Here is a 16,621-nt window from a genome sequence, read left to right as displayed (position 1 = left end):
CTCTCCTGTAATCACCAGCTGCTGCCTAAACGGAGGCACAGCACCCAGGGAAGTAATTTAAAACAACACTCTTTGTTCAGCACTCGGCAGCAAGTGCCTGCCAGCCATTCATACAACTGTTTTCTTTCTCTATGCTCTGTTCCTTTCTCTCAGACAACACACTTTCAGCCCCCTTCCCAGATACTTCCGCTGTACAGTCAAGGTAAAAAAAAATTGATTCTGCTTAGATTTTTACTCCCTGGTGACTCAGGAGTTGTTTTTTCCTTAAGCCACAGTGACATGTCCCTTGCTCCCTGCCTTTTCAGGCCTTTGCTTTAAATTCTTTCAGAGACAGAAGCCTTTGCATTTTGGGCTGACATCTGACAACCCTCTTTTCAAGGTGCCATTTCTACCCACTGACAGTCCATGTCTGGAAAAATGTTTTGGCTACATTCAGATCAAACCAGAAGTTTCAAGACATGTTGAGAAATAGTAGTTGTTTAGCATGAGTAAGTTTTCAGCAGAATGAGTTACAATTCTGTATGATTTAGTATGCTGTTTGCTTAGCTTTACTTGCTCAGGATGAGTACCTGGATTTGCTGAAGCCACAGGCTGCAAACCATGAACTTACACCTCCGTATCTGAAATTAGTTTGCTTCGTGATTTTCCTAGTAGTTAGTGCATTGCTGTGTTTTGTCTTTAGTACAGGAAGAATATTGATAACATACTGCTATTTTCATTATTGGTAAGTATGTTTATCCTAACTCGGGCTCTTTTCGTTTCCCATGCTCTGCCAGTGAGCAGGTGCACCAGAAGGTAAGGAAGCAACCGTCAGCAAAGCGGCAACTTCCCAAGAACCATTAACAGCCTTCCTGCACAGACACAGCGAACACCTCAATAAGGTGTTAAAGATCCAGACCAAAATAACCATTGGGCCAAGAGGCACGTGCAAGGCACATGTAGGGTGGGCACTTACAGTCTCAAAGGTATCATTTCTTGGGGATTTCTTTTGTTCCGAGTCCCTCTCCAGAGTCACCGAGCTTAAGCCGACCTCCTGCTGTAGCACTCTTAATTTATTTTTATAAGCCCAACACCTATGACTTAAGAAACACAGGGTCAAGGCCAAAGGAGGAGGAAGGGCACTTGAGACAACCACACACATTCCACTCACCTTTGTTTTGCCAAGCCCTTTAGAATATGGCAGCTGGCTTGCAGAAAACGGGACACTGAATCCGCTGCTATATATTTCACCACGCTTTCTCCTACCAGTCTTTGTTATCCCCCTTCAGATTATCTTATCCTGTTATAATAAAGCCCTGATGTTGTTTTCTAAGACGCTTTGTGCCTTGGCTCTTTGGTGGTCAAGGACTGACATAAAGACCAGTTCTTGCATCATGCATAGATAAATCTGCTAAAGGCCTAAACTGGCATATGCAGGAGGAGCATGAAACTGTATTTCAAGAAATTCTTGTTTATCCCATATCTCTTAAATGTCTGGCAACACAGAAAGAGATTTCTTCTTAGGGGCTACATTTGACTTTGATGGCAACCAACCCAAGTCACAGTGGGGGCAAATGTGAGGAAGGGAACTTGGAAAGCAGACACATGACACTTATACCAGCCCATCTCCCCCCAGACCACTGACAGGCAGGACAGAGATCCAGATGCCAAGAGTCTTTCGGCAGCACTTGCTTTTGACCTTTATTCTGCAACCAGCATCACCTGTTGAAGGAGGGAGGTTACACATCCTGCTTTTTACCACCCTCCTTTAGCCCCTTTCTTCTTTTTCTGCTGCTGTTTCTTCTTGGTGGCTGGAGCACCCGCGGGTTTTTGGTGCCTGGGAGGGATGACGTTACTTGTAGCCGATACAGCTGCCCCGCTGCCGGGCCGAGGGGAGGTAGGTGGGCTGCTGGCAGTTCTACTGGCATCCCTGCAGGAAGGCAAGAGAAAAAGACACCGTGTGGGTTCACAACCACCTGCAAGATGTGGTACTAATGCAGGGAGCTGGCAGTGAAAAACAGCAGCTGCCCCATTAGGTAGCATTATGTATGGGAGGGCACTCATGCAAGATCTTAAATAGCTCCAACATACAGAAGGAGCTGATGGAGGATAGGAACATGTCTCAAAGGGCAGCAATCACCCCCCAATTGATGTTCACTAGACAGCGTAAGTCCCTGACAGTGAAAGCAAGGCTAACTTTCTTCTTGAATAGACATGTGACAGCTCATGCAACACACAAGAAGCCTTTCAGGTCCCACTCTTAGGCAGTGCAAACCCAGCATTCTTCCTCTCAGATGCTAATAAGACACCATCTTGCTGTCAGGCTTCTTACTAATGGTAATTCTTGATTCCAGCTCAAATAATCAGTGTCAGCTTAGAAGGAAGTATAGTGTTTTCTCAAATCATGGCTAACGTTCTGCAGCTGCCAAAAGACTTGAAAGCAAATTGCTCAAGAGAAAGCATGCAAAATCATCTCATTGCCAAAGCTAGGAAAAGCACATTAAAAGACTATGGGAATTTTACTTGCACACTGGCAACTTCAAGTATGGCTATCTTATCACACTGGCTTTCAGGAACCTATAGGGATCTCCAGGGAGAGCAGAGGGTAGCAGGTTCAAGCAGCAAAGTACAATGTCACTTGTGCTACCTGCAGGTGGTGTGGTGACAGAGCTGCAGCAGAGCAACACAAACACAGCCCTCCCAGCTGCCCAGGAGTGAATCTCCATATCAATCCTTGCAAAATGGGTACTTACAGTTCAGAGGAGCCAGTTGTGGTTGAACCCTGAGTCCCCTTGCCAACCTGATCCTTCTTCTTGCCCTTCTTCCGTCCACGATAGTAGGACCGCTCTCGCATTGGAAGCCACCGCTCAGGGTCAGGAGTCACCTTGGGGTCATAGTTCTTCGGCAGCTTTCCTGAAGAACATCCAGTGCCAGGAAATGAGACTGGGGTCAACACACTAGAGGCATCACCAAGGGACATGCATGGGATGTCAATAAACAGGCAGTGCAAAGAGACCAGCAACTACATCATCCCATCAGGGTGTTCCTCTCAATTCTGCAGTAAAATGCCCCAACCAAACAAGCTATCATGAAGATCCAGGTTCCCAGAGACTCAGTCCTAGCAAAGGGCTCTAGCTCCTAGGGACCTGGAGGCTGGCTATTTGAAGAAACAACCTGGCGAGCTCTCTGGAGCTGTGCCATGTCAACAGCTAGGAAATACAACTTACCCTTCTTTTTTTTCTTCTTTTTCTTCACTTCGCCTTGTCTGAAAGGGAAACAAGACACTGTGACACAGCAGAGACAGAGCAGACAAGTCAACTAAAAACCAGCTCTGGCAGAAGCTAAAACATCTCTCTAAGAACTTGGTATGCTGCTACATAAAGCTCCTTGCAGTTAAATAACAGGCTCCCTTTGCACCAGCCTGCCTTCTGCAGCAATTACCACACCAGGTGTGGTTCTTGAACCACCCCAAAGAAGGATGCACCAGAGCTATAGCAAGAAAACAAAATAAACAATATAGCAGCCTGCTTTACCCTTGCTCCTTCTGCTGGTTGTCTCCAGTGAGCTTCCCAGCTTTCTTCCGAACATAGGTTGCTCCATGGGAGTTCTCCAGCGCATCAACATCTACTTTCAATGACATGGTGTCTGAGGAAGGCAAGTGTTTGCTAAGACTGCAAGGGAAGAGTTCAGGGATGCAAACCAGCAAGGATAAACACCCATGTTCTTCCAGACACCAAGAAACAACTTCAGCTTGAATAAATTCTGTCTGTTAGCAATGCAGACACCAGACAGGCCTATTTCCATCTCTCTCACTAGCTTTTTACACAAGTTGGGATGAGCTGCTTAATCACCATCTGCCTCATTTTTCCCTCTTTAATGTGGGGACAGAGGGAGCAACTTCCTGTGAAAGTGGCTCAGCTGACAAAAGCAGAATGTCAACCATATTTTGGGTGAGCAAGAGCTTAGCCACATTTTATCAGTCCTGCCTTACTACCATAGATTTAAGATTCCGACAGAAAAGATGGAGGTGCTCTTATTTTTGGTTCTACCTTGTCTTATTAATTCTCAAAGAGAAGGAGGCCAAAGATAAAAGGGTCCTGAGATATCACAGTAATGAAGCCAGTTGGAGAAATAATGTAGCTCCAGACAAGTTGACCTGGATATGTAGCTGTTCTGGAGAGGTTCCTTGCTGTTCTTTGGGTAAGAGTGGGTCTGAAGTCCCCACACAGCTGAAAGTCCAAGGAAGCAATGCCCAAACACCTCTTTCACCACCATTAAAAGGATACACTTTAGCTTTTTCAGGGTCAACCAGGGAATAGGCAGAGATGAGCTGTGCCAGGGTATGCACATCTTTCGGGTTTTGCCTTTGTAGAGAAAAGAAAAAAGCAAAACAAAACAGAAAAGGACCAAGTTACCAATGTTGCTCATCCCAAAGACTGGTAACACCAGGCAGTGCTTGCTGCTGCAGCACAGCTGCTATCTGTGGGGACAGGCTTATTAGTATGTGGTCTCCTCCAGCGCAGCAAACATCGCTGGTGTGGACAAAGGGAGATGTAGACAACTTCACAGTATCATGAAGCAAGCAATGAAAGATGAAAAACTCAGTAGCAAAGGCAAGCTAACACTCCCCTCCAATAAAAGATCCCATTAAGTGCACAAAAGAAACTAAAACCTAGACATCTGTGTTTATGTAGCACTAGAAAAAACTGCATTCCAGTCCCCAAAGCAATGTTCACTGCACACAAGAGGCCTCTGGGACAAGTCTACCACATTTTCAAGTGAACATCAACTATAGATCAAGTTAATTATCTCCCCTTCTTCCAAAATACGGCCTTGCATTGAAGCCCCTGTGCAAAAGCAACTCTAAAGGACAGCTACAATTGTCAGACACTGCCTGCCATCAGACAGCTTGCAGAGGACTCTGGGTGGAGACCTGCTGCTCAGCAATCACCCAACTCACTTCCAGAGCTCCTCCAAGTCGCTGATTGCTTCCTTCTTCCTGCCATGCTTTAGTTTGAAGTTGGCAGCTTCCCTTATCAGTGACAAATGGACAGGAGACTTTGGCTGAAAGACACAGCAGCCATGATTAGATCCTTATCATCACAGCATGGAGCCCAGCTCTAGCTGGCTTTAATGCCCTTGAGGCCTGGCCAAGGAGAACTGAGTGAACATCCTGTCATGCAGAAAGCAGACCACCTTTGCAGTCTGGGAAGTGAGGCAGAACTGCATGCGACAAGGCAGTTTGCTGCTCCACCATGTTTTCCCATCAGGGAGAAGTCCTGATTGCTACATTTGGGTATCCATTGTTGCCACTCTCCTAATCTGACAGCAGCTGCTTCTCCCTATTTGCAACACATCTAAAATAATGTATTATTGATAAATGCTCACAAAACAGGAGCTCACCCGTCTCCAAACCCCCAACTGGATAACTGCTGGGGCTACACATCAACAGGAAAAGCTGAACTGGACTAGCTAGGTAATACCAAGACAGATTCTTGCACATTAGCTCCTCTGGTCTGACTTGCCTGGTATTGCTGATACCACTGGATAGCCTGTGTGAAGACCTCAATTGCACTGTCAATATCCTCTTCATGACTGTACATTGTCACCAGCGCAGACACCTGCAAACATTCAAGAGCAGTAGCAGATCTTCATGCAAATTGTCTGTAGCCAGAGTTTCAGCAGTTAAATGATGGGATTTCCCAAAAGTAAAGTCAGTGTGAGCTTTCTGCTCTGTTCCTAAAAAACAGCTGTGGTAAGGGGCAGGATACCCAGGCCAGATCTTCCTACCCGAGTCCCTCCCAAAGGAACATCCCCACCATCTTTCTCCTGTGGTACAAGCCTAAGATTGCATTCACAGAAGGATTCTTGTCTTGGCACTTTATTTGCTTATCACAGGACTCAGTTTCATTACAAAATCTTTTTCATCCCCCATTCTCTGTTGTAAGAGCTATGAAAAAAGAAATCAACACTGAAGAGATGATAAGGATACCATCCATTTGCCAACCTCCCAGTCACAAGTAGAGGTGATCCAGGAAAAGGAGCTGTTACTGTTAACTGCCCCTATAAATTACTTTGATCATCACACTTAAAATTGGAACAGATCCACAACTATCAGCCCCTGTTCAAGATGCTTATGCTGAACATGTGAGCATTTACAAGGTCATCAAGGTTTTCTGAATACCAGGTGTGGATAAGCATGCAGACCAGGGTGATGCTGCAGGGATGGAACACAGTACTTTCCCCCTAAGGCCTCTTGTCCTAAAGATGCTTCTAAAATGTCCCAACAGTACATACCAGCAACCAGCAGTTTGCTCCAGTCATGTTACGCAAGTAAATCCAGGCAACATGCAGGACTAAGAGATTACCAGGGAGCGGGAACATTGGCAGAGAGCATTCTCTGACAGACAGAGTACTTCTGTGGCTACGTTCAGGCTACCTGAAGCAAGTTACAATACCACCTTTGTCCAAGACAAGGAAGATGGGCTCAGAATCCCTGTAGACACTTCAAGTCAAGTGGAAACCACGGGGAAGAGGCAAAAAGGAGCAGGCAGTGCAAAGCTCTCCTACAAGGGAGACTTGTGAAAACACAGTTCAGACTGAGTTTTGCTTACCATACCAGGCTTGTGCTGCAGTTCTTCTATGCTCCTCAGGATCATGCAGGCTTTGGTAACACTACCTAGAAGAGAGACAAGGAAGAACACACTCTGAATGGCATCACAACACCTGATCCCACCAGTGAACTTCGAGCCAAAGGTAAACAACGAGGACAGAACAATTCCCCTTCTCACAACATCTCCCCCGTTCCAGGAATTAAGGATAAGCCTCCACACAATGGACCTTTCTGCCCTTGCCACATCCTGCAAGGGTTCAGGAGCAAGCTTTGGCTACCAGGGAGTTCTCTTCAGGCTCAAGTCTGTGCTGCCCGACTGCATACAGGAATGGTACCATTGTGGAGCCCCACACTGCTCCCAAAATTATCCTGCCCCAGAACAGATTCAGCCATATCATTCACAGAGACTGAGGGCATTTCTGCCAGCAATCTGTGGAGCCTGTGTATCCAGACATCAACCTATAAGCACTAAGCTATATAGCTACAGCATTAAGCTATAAGCATCCTACCATAGCTAAATATCTGAAAGTATCTCTGCTCTGCACCCCTGTCACAACAGTGACTGCAGCAAAGATTGCCCTGAAGTCTGATTTTCTTACCCCTTCTACCATTATCATGTGCAGACACTTCCCAACAAAAGAGGACACTAGATACCTTGAGCAATTTTTAGCTGGGCCATCGTCAGCTTGATCTCAACTGCATTGGCAGGGTGCTGGTCTGCGAAGTCCTGAGAGTCAGAAGAAACAACAATTCAACTTGTGCGTGGGCAGCAGGCTGCTGCTTTGGTGAATCATATGTCATGCCAGTCACAGCAAGCTGGCAAGAGCCAAAAGAAGCTTTCCAGCACAGGCAGGCTTCAGCACACAGCAGAGGAGGACCCCCAAGTCTGCCCTTTCAGATTTCTGTCCCAGGCCACTCATTCCCTCCAAAAAAAAGGGTGTAAGCAGAGCAACAAAGCCTACTGCTTACCCTAGAAGTCTACTACAGCTTCCTAAGCACAAAAATCAGAGGTGTAAGGGAACTATTTCCCTTTAAAAGCAGAATTGTTCAATTGGTGCGAAGGCTTTCCAGTAGCATTAGACCAAACCAAAATAAGGAGTCAGATACCCCTGGAAATTGAAACCAAACAAAACATACTAAGGCAAAACAGCACAGGAGAACACAAAGCACAAGTTTAAATGGAGCTTGGCGAACTTTCTCTTAACCCACCTGCAGAAGCCCTACGGCCTTTGCATGCTGCTTCTCACGACACAGCTGGGCTGCCTGGATAAGCACAGGGAGCAGGTGCTCAGGGCTCTGGGACTGCAGGCTTGCTGACAGCTTGCGGCACTGATCTGCCTGAGGAGTGGGAAGAGAGAATACACTTTTCTCAACCTCAGCGAGCACCTTACACAGGGCTAAGAAACCAACAGTATCTAAGAAGAGATACTAGTGATGACTCCCCTGAAATGACTACACAGAACCAAGATGAAGTCCTCTTAGTGGCACTTCAGACACATCTAAGAACCCCCATATCCCTTCCCTATAGCAATACCCAAGTCACTAAACAGAGAGTTGTGTTTGCAGGGGTGATTTTGTTTTTCTGCTCACTTATGTGCCTAAACCAAATGGCCTTATCTTCTGACACAGAACAGCTGCATCTCCATTTTTGCCCAGTCAAAGTCCCGTGGATTTAATCTGTAGCTACTAACTGCAGATCAGTCTCCCCTACCTGGTTAGTGTACATTGCAAGCAAAGCTTTGTTGAATTCAATCGCCTGGAGCTGCTTCTTGGAGAGTTTATGCTCAACACCTTCTGCATTGGTCAGCTTCACCTTTTTCTTTGAATCAAAGACATTTTGGTCCTGGGGAAATTGCACATCATGAGAAGATTTCACTACATTCCTCGAAGAAGAAAAGGTCCCTGGGTTTGCAATTTAACTACTGTTTAAGAAAATGTCTTTACTGATTATCTCCCTTCCCTCTACAGAAGCAGAGAAGCAAGTTGAGTAACTGCAATGAAATTCTTTACCTTGTTAATTGTGATGATATTATTTGCAATGACAGCAAGGAGTCCTACATCTGTTGGCCTGCAAATAAGAAAAGCAGAAAGCATACTGTTACTGAACAGCGGTCTCTCACAGATGGAAGGCTGAGCATTTGTTGAAAAAAAAACCTCCTTACTTCAACTTGATTATTTGATTGTAGAGCTGTAGAGCATCCTCTGTACGCCCCTGCAGTTGCATGATATAAGCCATCTGACCATGAATAATAGCCAGTTCAGCCTCAATGTCTTCCTCTGTCACATCCTGAAGGAAAATCAAAGCAAAAAGTAAAAAGCTGCTATCTCACCTCTCTGCCCCTGGCTTCAGCATTCTGCTGGCAAACGTCTGTGAGCATTTCTGGGCAGTATTAGCGGCAAAGTACCCCAGCTGCCAGAGGTGAAGGTTGTAGCCACAGCACAAACAGAAGCATATCTGAGCTAAACTGGGAGAAAAGAAAGCTTCACCTACTCCAGTGAGAATCTGAAGATTACCTTAACTTGTACATTGAATCTGCCCCTCTGCAACGATCGGTTACAAATTCCCTGTTTGTCACCACCCACTCAAAGTGTTCATCCCTAGCAGGGGTAGGTCACAGGGAGGTTTCACACAACCTGTACCCTTCTACCTGCCCCAGAACAGGCAACTATGCAAGGAGCACAGCAGCAAACAGCTTGCAGCGTCAGCTGCCCTCCTGCAACAGCCATGACGGCTGCCCCAGCCTCACAGGCTGGTACCAGCAGAGCAGCACTGGCTCTCCTCTGGCTCTCTGCACTTTGTGACTGCACCCTCGCTCCTGCTGCTGCAAAGCAAACACTCTCGAGAACATCAAGAACTTACGGAGTCTTCTGACAGTGACTGGCGGCACAGCTCTGCAAGGAAAAAGAAATTGAAAAAACACACAATTTAGAAGGCTTTAGGGAGAAAAAAACACGAAAGAAGCATGGGGAACATAGAACTTTTTCATGTATCCCTGAAACTTCTGCAGCACTACAAGGGCACAACAGACTACAAGTCTGATGATGGATGGGACTGAGTATGAGGGAGCAAACTAAATGATGTGAAAGAAATATCAAGGGCACAGAAGATACTGTCCCTCCCAGACACTCAATTTCTCTCCTAAGCAAATTTCCTTAGATACAGTTCCCGATTTTTCCCATAGGGATCACTCAGCTGCAACTGTCTTGTGAGTTAGGTGCTGCAAACCTGCAATATTCAGTTTACATCACCCTTTATGTTGCATCAATTCTGTTAGTTTTCAATATCCATACTAGTCAGTTCTTAACTTTCTCATACTTCACCAGAATATCACTTATTTGCTCTCCAAAAGATTACTATCAAAGGACATAGCCTCAAATTACACACGCTTATCAGTTGTATGGGACAGCTGTTATTCTTCATCAAAACTGACACAGAACTGACCTATTTATCTGCAAGACCAATTAGATCAAACAGAACTAGTCCTTCCTAGTTCTCTTCCCAACCTGCTTTTTAAACAGACAGAATCCCCCTTTCATCCCAGAGAAAAAAAAAATCTTCTTTGCTAAAAGCTCATTTACTGGCTTATACTAATTTCATACCATGAAGTATTTTGAACTTTTATAGCATGTATTTAAATACATACTCATACTAACAAAATCAGGAGTTAGAACAGATGAGACATCTCATGCTTATGAGAAGAGATTACACCCACCTCTATATCCTGCTTCAAAAAACTGCTCAAAGTTATTGAACACAAATCAGGGGGCTATAGGAAAGCCAGGAAATGGTACATGCTGCATGGCTCTGGAAAAGAGCTGCAGAGGAACACTTCTACAAAAACACCAGCTTTGCAACAAATCCTGCTGCTGGTCAGTTTTTAAATTCTCAAAACCTCTTTTCCTCTGATTTGCGTCTACAGAGAGCAAATAACTACTTCTATCACACAAAGTTTCCCTCTCACCTCACCAGGCTTTTACCTTCTGCTTTTTGTAGTTTTTTCATTGCTTCATTCAGCTTTCCTTGCCCAATCAACGCACATGCACTGTTATAACACAGCTCGTAGGTAGCTTCTCGAAGGCCTAAATCCTCCTAGCATGAAAAACAAATATAACACTGCATAAACACCAACTGATCGGTACAGATTTGACAGGCAATGGACACAAACTAGAGATTTCCTGTACATTCAAACTAATCCTTGCAAAATAAATTTAAGAGGCAATTTGAACAGGGCACACACCTGGCAAGTAAGCTGCAGCACAAAGGATCTTCTTCCCTCACACTGCACGAAGTTGGAGGCAACTGACAAGGCAGCAAGGGAACTCCAGCCCGAACATGAGGACTACTTAGGCTGGTGCAAGAGGGCAGGTAAGAACTGCTGCTCTAGAGAACTAGAAAGTGGATCCACAGCACTGAGCAGAAAGCTGAGCACGCTGTGCACACATCCAAGGATTTCTAAGCAAAACATTACAATCTGCACTGTTCTTAACAAAAATGTTCCCAAGCACGGCTGGGTGATCAGAGCAATTAGCTTTAACCCTGGGCAAGAGGGTAATGAGAGAGGAAAGTACTAGTCACCACAGGTGTTCTGCTAATGCAGGTTCAGGAAAATCTACTTCCTGTTCTGCTGTAACATCTAATAGTACAAGCTTTCTAGAGATCAAAGGTGAAGTGTAATTCATGAACAATAACATTTATTCCTCCATACAGGGAAAACCACTAGGTGATCTTCAACACACTCAGAAATCTTTGAGACAGGAACACATTTCTGTCCTGTTCAATATCTACAGTTCAATACAATCTGTATCCCTTATTCCTTGGCTCTCACTCTTACACCCATAGACACACATACTCACTTACTGGCACCACCTTCTCCCATGTGCTTTGTGCTGCCACAACAGCAGAGAGGTTGGTTTTTCTCTCCTCCTCATACTCATCCTGGGAGTTGCGGATGAGATCCCTGTATGCAGCCAGACAATCATCATAACGCTCCAGTCTGTACAACTGAGAAAGGAAAGGGGTTAGCCTTCAGAACAGTATTTTTCAGGGCATGCTGGTATCTACAGCCTCCCTCCTCCCTCCCCATGGACTGGGGGCAGCAGAGCATCATATGTTTTAAGCTGAACACTACTAACATTTGCATCTACCTTTTAGGGGCAAACTATACAGACTGTACTTGCAAAGACTCAAGCAGTGACACCAGATACCTGCACAAAAATGACACAGCTCTTACTCCTAAAACAGCTTCTTTAAAAGCAGCAGTTTACTCAGTTTTGTCCTCAAATAGCCTTCTTCCAAATTAGATCGCCTCTCTAAGAAAGAAATTAAATGAATGGTCTTTCATGCAGCTGAGAGAAGATAGCCAATTCTTCACAAAACTGTTCTGATCAACCAGGAAAAAATGAGAGGAAAAAGCAAAACTTCTTTTCTGCATCACTTTTAATGCCTGAGATGTCAGGTCCCACAAACCATTCCTGAAGACATATCTAATGCAAACAGATGGCTGAAACACTAACAAATCCCACCAGATCTCTTTCTTCCTCAACCAGATGGCTAATACCAAGCCAGACCCAGGAAGGGAGTGGAAGTCACAGATGTATTGTTTTGGTTCAGTGGGAATAAGATGATGACTCTATCTCCAGAAACAGGCAACTGAAGCTCCACAGAAGTTTGAGCAGTTGGAACCATACCTGTCCTTACCTTCAAGCCAGAGAAGGAAATTCTGTCCCCATACTTGCCCCCCACTAAAGGAGGGACAAGGCATCCAGCATATGAAACTCCCACCAGGAAGAAAAGCTTGTAATTACCACTTGTCCATAAAGCTCCTTCAGTTTGTCTGTCTGCTGACTGGCACTCTGAATGGTCTTGAGAGCACTTTCAATACGGTTCAACCTGTATTCACAGTAGGCCTTCTCAAAGGCAATAACATCACTGCAAGGACAAGACAAAGGCTGACAGCATGCACTAGTTTGCATTCATCAGCATTCACCCACATATAAGCAGCCCTAATTAGTCACAGACTGCTACATAACCAAAAATCCAAAGACACGATCCCAGATTACTGAATTATGTATCTGTTGTGCACTGAAAGTATCTTCTATCTACTTTGTGTTCAACAGAGAAAGCGTATCAAAACTTCATCCAAAAAAAAGGGTTCCTTTTTAATGGCATTTCCACACACATAGCATTCCAAATCCTCTCTGCTCCAGGCTGCCTATTGATTACGCTAATCAAATGCTTAAAAGGTAAAACAATAGCAAACTTCATTCTGTGACATTTTCTTAAGGAGAAGGCATCACATTGCAATGAACTATTGTCACAGAACACTTTTAAAGATAATTGACTCACAGAAAGAAAGGAAAAGGTCTAAAACACAGTCCCACTTACAGGCTGATACCAAGACAAAAGTAACATTAACCTATTTTGAAATATCATCACAGCAGAACTGCAGCAAAAGGGTTTGCTTTTGCCAACATAAAACTGGCTTCAAAGGAAGCTCACACCAGCAGGGAAGCATTCCCAAAGAAGCAGAGCCTTGAATGCTATGTTCCACCTACTCCCTGAGTTACCAGTTAAGCCAAAGGAAAATTAATCAGCAATTCCTTTAGTTCATGCCCACGGCCACTTATAATCAGTTTTTCTTTGCCTATTTAAAATTATCTCGATTCAACTGAGTATTGAGGAAGTTTGAAAATTAATGGCATTTAGAATTAAAGCAAAGCAGCCTCAGTGCAGGACAGGAAAACTTCCAAGACAGACCAAGAACCGCCACTTTCCTTGCTCTGCAGGACATAGAAACAGACACACAGTAGAGTGAACCTAAAGAAGTTATAGGAAGAACTCTGAAACCAGTTGAATATAAAACAAAATATTCCTCCTCCTTACCAAATAATAAAATAATAAGCTGAAAAACTTGAATTAAACCCTTTTGTCCCAGGTAAGAAGGAATTGGTGAACAGGGTAATTATGTGTTACTCAGATGTGAACAAAAACAAGGGTATGTTTCATCACACTGATAACTTCAACACACCTTTCTGGGAAGTTCCTTAATAAGAACAGTAACTGAAATACAAAAATTTTGCTGCCAGCCAGCTCTTGGGTAGCACTTTTCATCCTTGTCACTGCACAAAGAGCATCCTTATGAGGAATAAAATTAGAATCTTAATGACACAAATGAGAAGCTTGACTTGTTCTTAAACACAGTTTGTCTCTGAGGTCCTGATTTTGAGAGGATGCACAAAGGGCTTGCACCACCCCAGAAGCTGAGGCAGTTTCTTCAGGCTGGCAGAGAAAAGGACCCCAAAGAGCTGTATGGTGAGACAGGCAAGCAGAGCCAACAGCTCACTGCCACCAACAAGGCTTCTCCCTTCTCACTTCTCTCCCTGAGAGATCTGTCCCCTTCCCTTGTACCAGCTGTGCTACCCAGCCATACCTACAAGCAGAATCAGCACGTGAAAGAGGCTGAAAACTAGGTTAGGGACAATCCCTTCAACAGTAACAGCAAGATGTTTAAGACTGCCTCAAACTCAACCAGACCCCATCTCATCTCCTCCCAAATATCAGTGTGTCACTGAGAAGACCAACCCCAATGCCTCTGAGCATATCCTGCTCTTTATTTTGCTGCTTTATTAGTCCCCTCCACTGAAGCTGCAGCAGCTTCTCAAGGACTTAGGAGTTTCATATTTTGTAGAGCACAGCAAACCATAACTCACCTGGTTAACACTTTAGTGTGGGTATTGATTACACCAAGGGCTTCCTTGAAGTTCCCATTCTGGATAAGACACACTACTTTACACTGAAGTGCAGTCACATCATCTTTGTTGATCTGCAGTACTGGAGAAGAAACCAGTTTCAACACAACAATCCAACTCACTATCAAACACACTCAAGCTTTTTAAGAGCCTCATATTGTTACAGCTGCAAAAACCCATCCTAGACAGTGGTCACATCAACTTAAAGCATCCCGGCATGGCTTGCTTTGGCTCAGATCATGAAACAAACCCCATCAAGATAAAAGAATCCAGCATAAATCCTGAACTTACCTGAAGCATCCGCTGTGCTAACATGTCTGGAAGAGGGATGCACCAAAGGGGCTGTACACACCTGGGCAAACCTTTCAATGGCATTTCACTTCCAGGCAGAGAACACAGTGCCAAGGCCCCAGTGCCACGTAAAGGATACACAGGAAGGAAAACAGCAGGTACACAAGAACAGTGTGGCTCTCATCGGGGAATCACTTTACATGCTAAAACTTTCTGCCAGTGGATGACAGTGAGGGAGAACTAGAAGAGAGCCATGGGTTCTGCTATTTGATTTTTTTTCACGGATGCCAGCTTTTCTAGGAGAGGAGATGAATCCCTACTGCCTAGCAGCAAAGACAGAACTTTTAACCACAACGTGCCTTATACTGCAATCCCCTTTTGGATGCCAAGCTACAAAAACAACACACCTCAACGCAGACTCTCCGTTCCGAGCAAGTTATTGCTCCCAAGTCAGTTGGTCCATATGCACAACACCACTCCTCCAGTTCCCGGGGGAAAAGCCCTCCTTCCTCCCATGATCAAAATGGAAGGAAAACCCACGAGTTTTCCTTGAAGGCTTGACCCACAGCAAGGGATGCGCGATGCAACACAAGCACCCGATGAGTGTGATACAGCAGCGGAGCCTGGGCCCCGGCTGCCCCTCTTCCCTCTACCCCAACACAGTAAGACCCCCGGAGCCTTTGCCCGCAGCCCTGCTCCCGGCACGAAGCCTACGGACGGACACCACCCACTCCCCGCCACACGGCAGCGCTCCTCCACAAGGCCAACGCGCCCGGGCAGAGACCACAGCCCCGCGGGGCGGGGGCCGGCGCTGCCGCCGCACTCACTCTTATTGACGGACTTGAGCGCGCGAGCGAAGTCGCCGTTCTGGCCGCAGCGGTTCACCTCGCTCCACAGCCCCGCCGCTGCCGCCGCCGCCCCCGCGGCTGCCGCCATCTTGGCACCGGGACCAGACACACGTCGCGGGGGCGGTGCTGCGCCGGAAGCGGAAGTGCCGAGCGGGGCCCCGCCCCCCACCGGCGCCGGTGCCCTTCCGGCAGCCCCGCCCCTCCCGGCGCCTCCTCTCGCCCTGCCCCGAGCCGGTGATGTGTGATTGTGTCAGTGCGCTACAAGGTCTTACTCCTGCGGGCAACGCTGCGAGTATGAAGTGTAACAAGGGCAAGTGCGGGTTCTGCACCTGGGCAGTCCTGGTTGTGTGTACAGACGGGAGAACGAGAGGCTGGAGAGCAGCGCTGCAGAAAGGGCCCTGGGGGTCCTGGTCCATGGCAAGCTGAACATGAGCCAGCAGTGCCCTGGCAGCCAGGAGGGCCAAGTGTGCCCTGGGGGGCATCAGGCACAGCATCGCCAGCCGGGCAGGGGAGGGGATTGTCCCACTCTGCTCTCCTCTGCTCTGGGGCAGCCTCCCCTCCAGTGCTGGGGGCAGGTCTGGGTGCCACAGGATAAAAATACATTAAGTTGTTAGAGAGTGTCCAGAGGAGGGCCATAAGAATGGTGAAGGGCCCTGAGGGGAAGCTGTGTGAGGAGCAGCTGAGGTCACTTGGTCTGTTCAGCCTGGAGAGAGGGGAGACCTCCTTGTGGTCTTCAACATCTTCATGAGAGGAAAAGGAAGGGCAAGTACGACCTCTTCACTCTGGTGCCCAGTGACAGGACTCAAGGAAACAGAAAGGAGCTCAGTCAGGGAAGGTCTAGGCTACATATGAGGAAAAAGTTCTTCACTCAGAGGGTGGTTGGGCACTGGAACAGGCTCCCCAGGGAAGTGGGCACAGCACCAAGGCTGACAATTCAAGAAGCTTTGTGACAATGCTCTCAGGCACGTGGTGTGACTCAGGGTAAAGGTGGCCATCACTTTGTATAACACCACCAATATATCAGGATTTGGCTTTCAAGCAGAAACTGCAGAAAAAACTGGCATGTGAGATATGACCAAAAAAGTCAGCTCAGTGCAACTTGGGACACTGGAGCCCCTCTTTATAGAGTAGTCCCAGGTAA

The 16,621-nt window shown here is 46.2% G+C and overlaps 1 protein-coding gene across 1 annotated transcript; it reads right to left on the bottom strand.

The window, feature by feature from the left end:
- Positions 1-1,652: 1,652 nt before the first annotated feature.
- SRP72 (signal recognition particle 72) lies at positions 1,653-15,624 on the bottom strand. The gene is made up of 19 exons (XM_032108440.1): positions 15,460-15,624; positions 14,303-14,423; positions 12,398-12,521; positions 11,451-11,594; positions 10,571-10,682; positions 9,453-9,484; positions 8,755-8,879; positions 8,603-8,660; positions 8,304-8,435; positions 7,802-7,930; positions 7,247-7,319; positions 6,594-6,658; positions 5,505-5,600; positions 4,940-5,043; positions 4,266-4,343; positions 3,513-3,650; positions 3,207-3,244; positions 2,733-2,892; positions 1,653-1,909 (listed from the first exon to the last, which is right to left on the bottom strand). The coding sequence occupies exons 1-19, from the start codon at positions 15,566-15,568 to the stop codon at positions 1,735-1,737; spliced, it is 2,013 nt and encodes a 670-aa protein (XP_031964331.1). The 5' UTR covers positions 15,569-15,624; the 3' UTR covers positions 1,653-1,734.
- Between the last annotated feature and the right edge of the window lie 997 nt (positions 15,625-16,621).

The sequence above is a fragment of the Corvus moneduloides genome, chromosome 5 (genome assembly GCF_009650955.1).
Source record: "Corvus moneduloides isolate bCorMon1 chromosome 5, bCorMon1.pri, whole genome shotgun sequence".
Lineage (NCBI taxonomy): Eukaryota > Metazoa > Chordata > Aves > Passeriformes > Corvidae > Corvus > Corvus moneduloides.
This window is presented reverse-complemented; position numbering and strand designations above follow the sequence as displayed.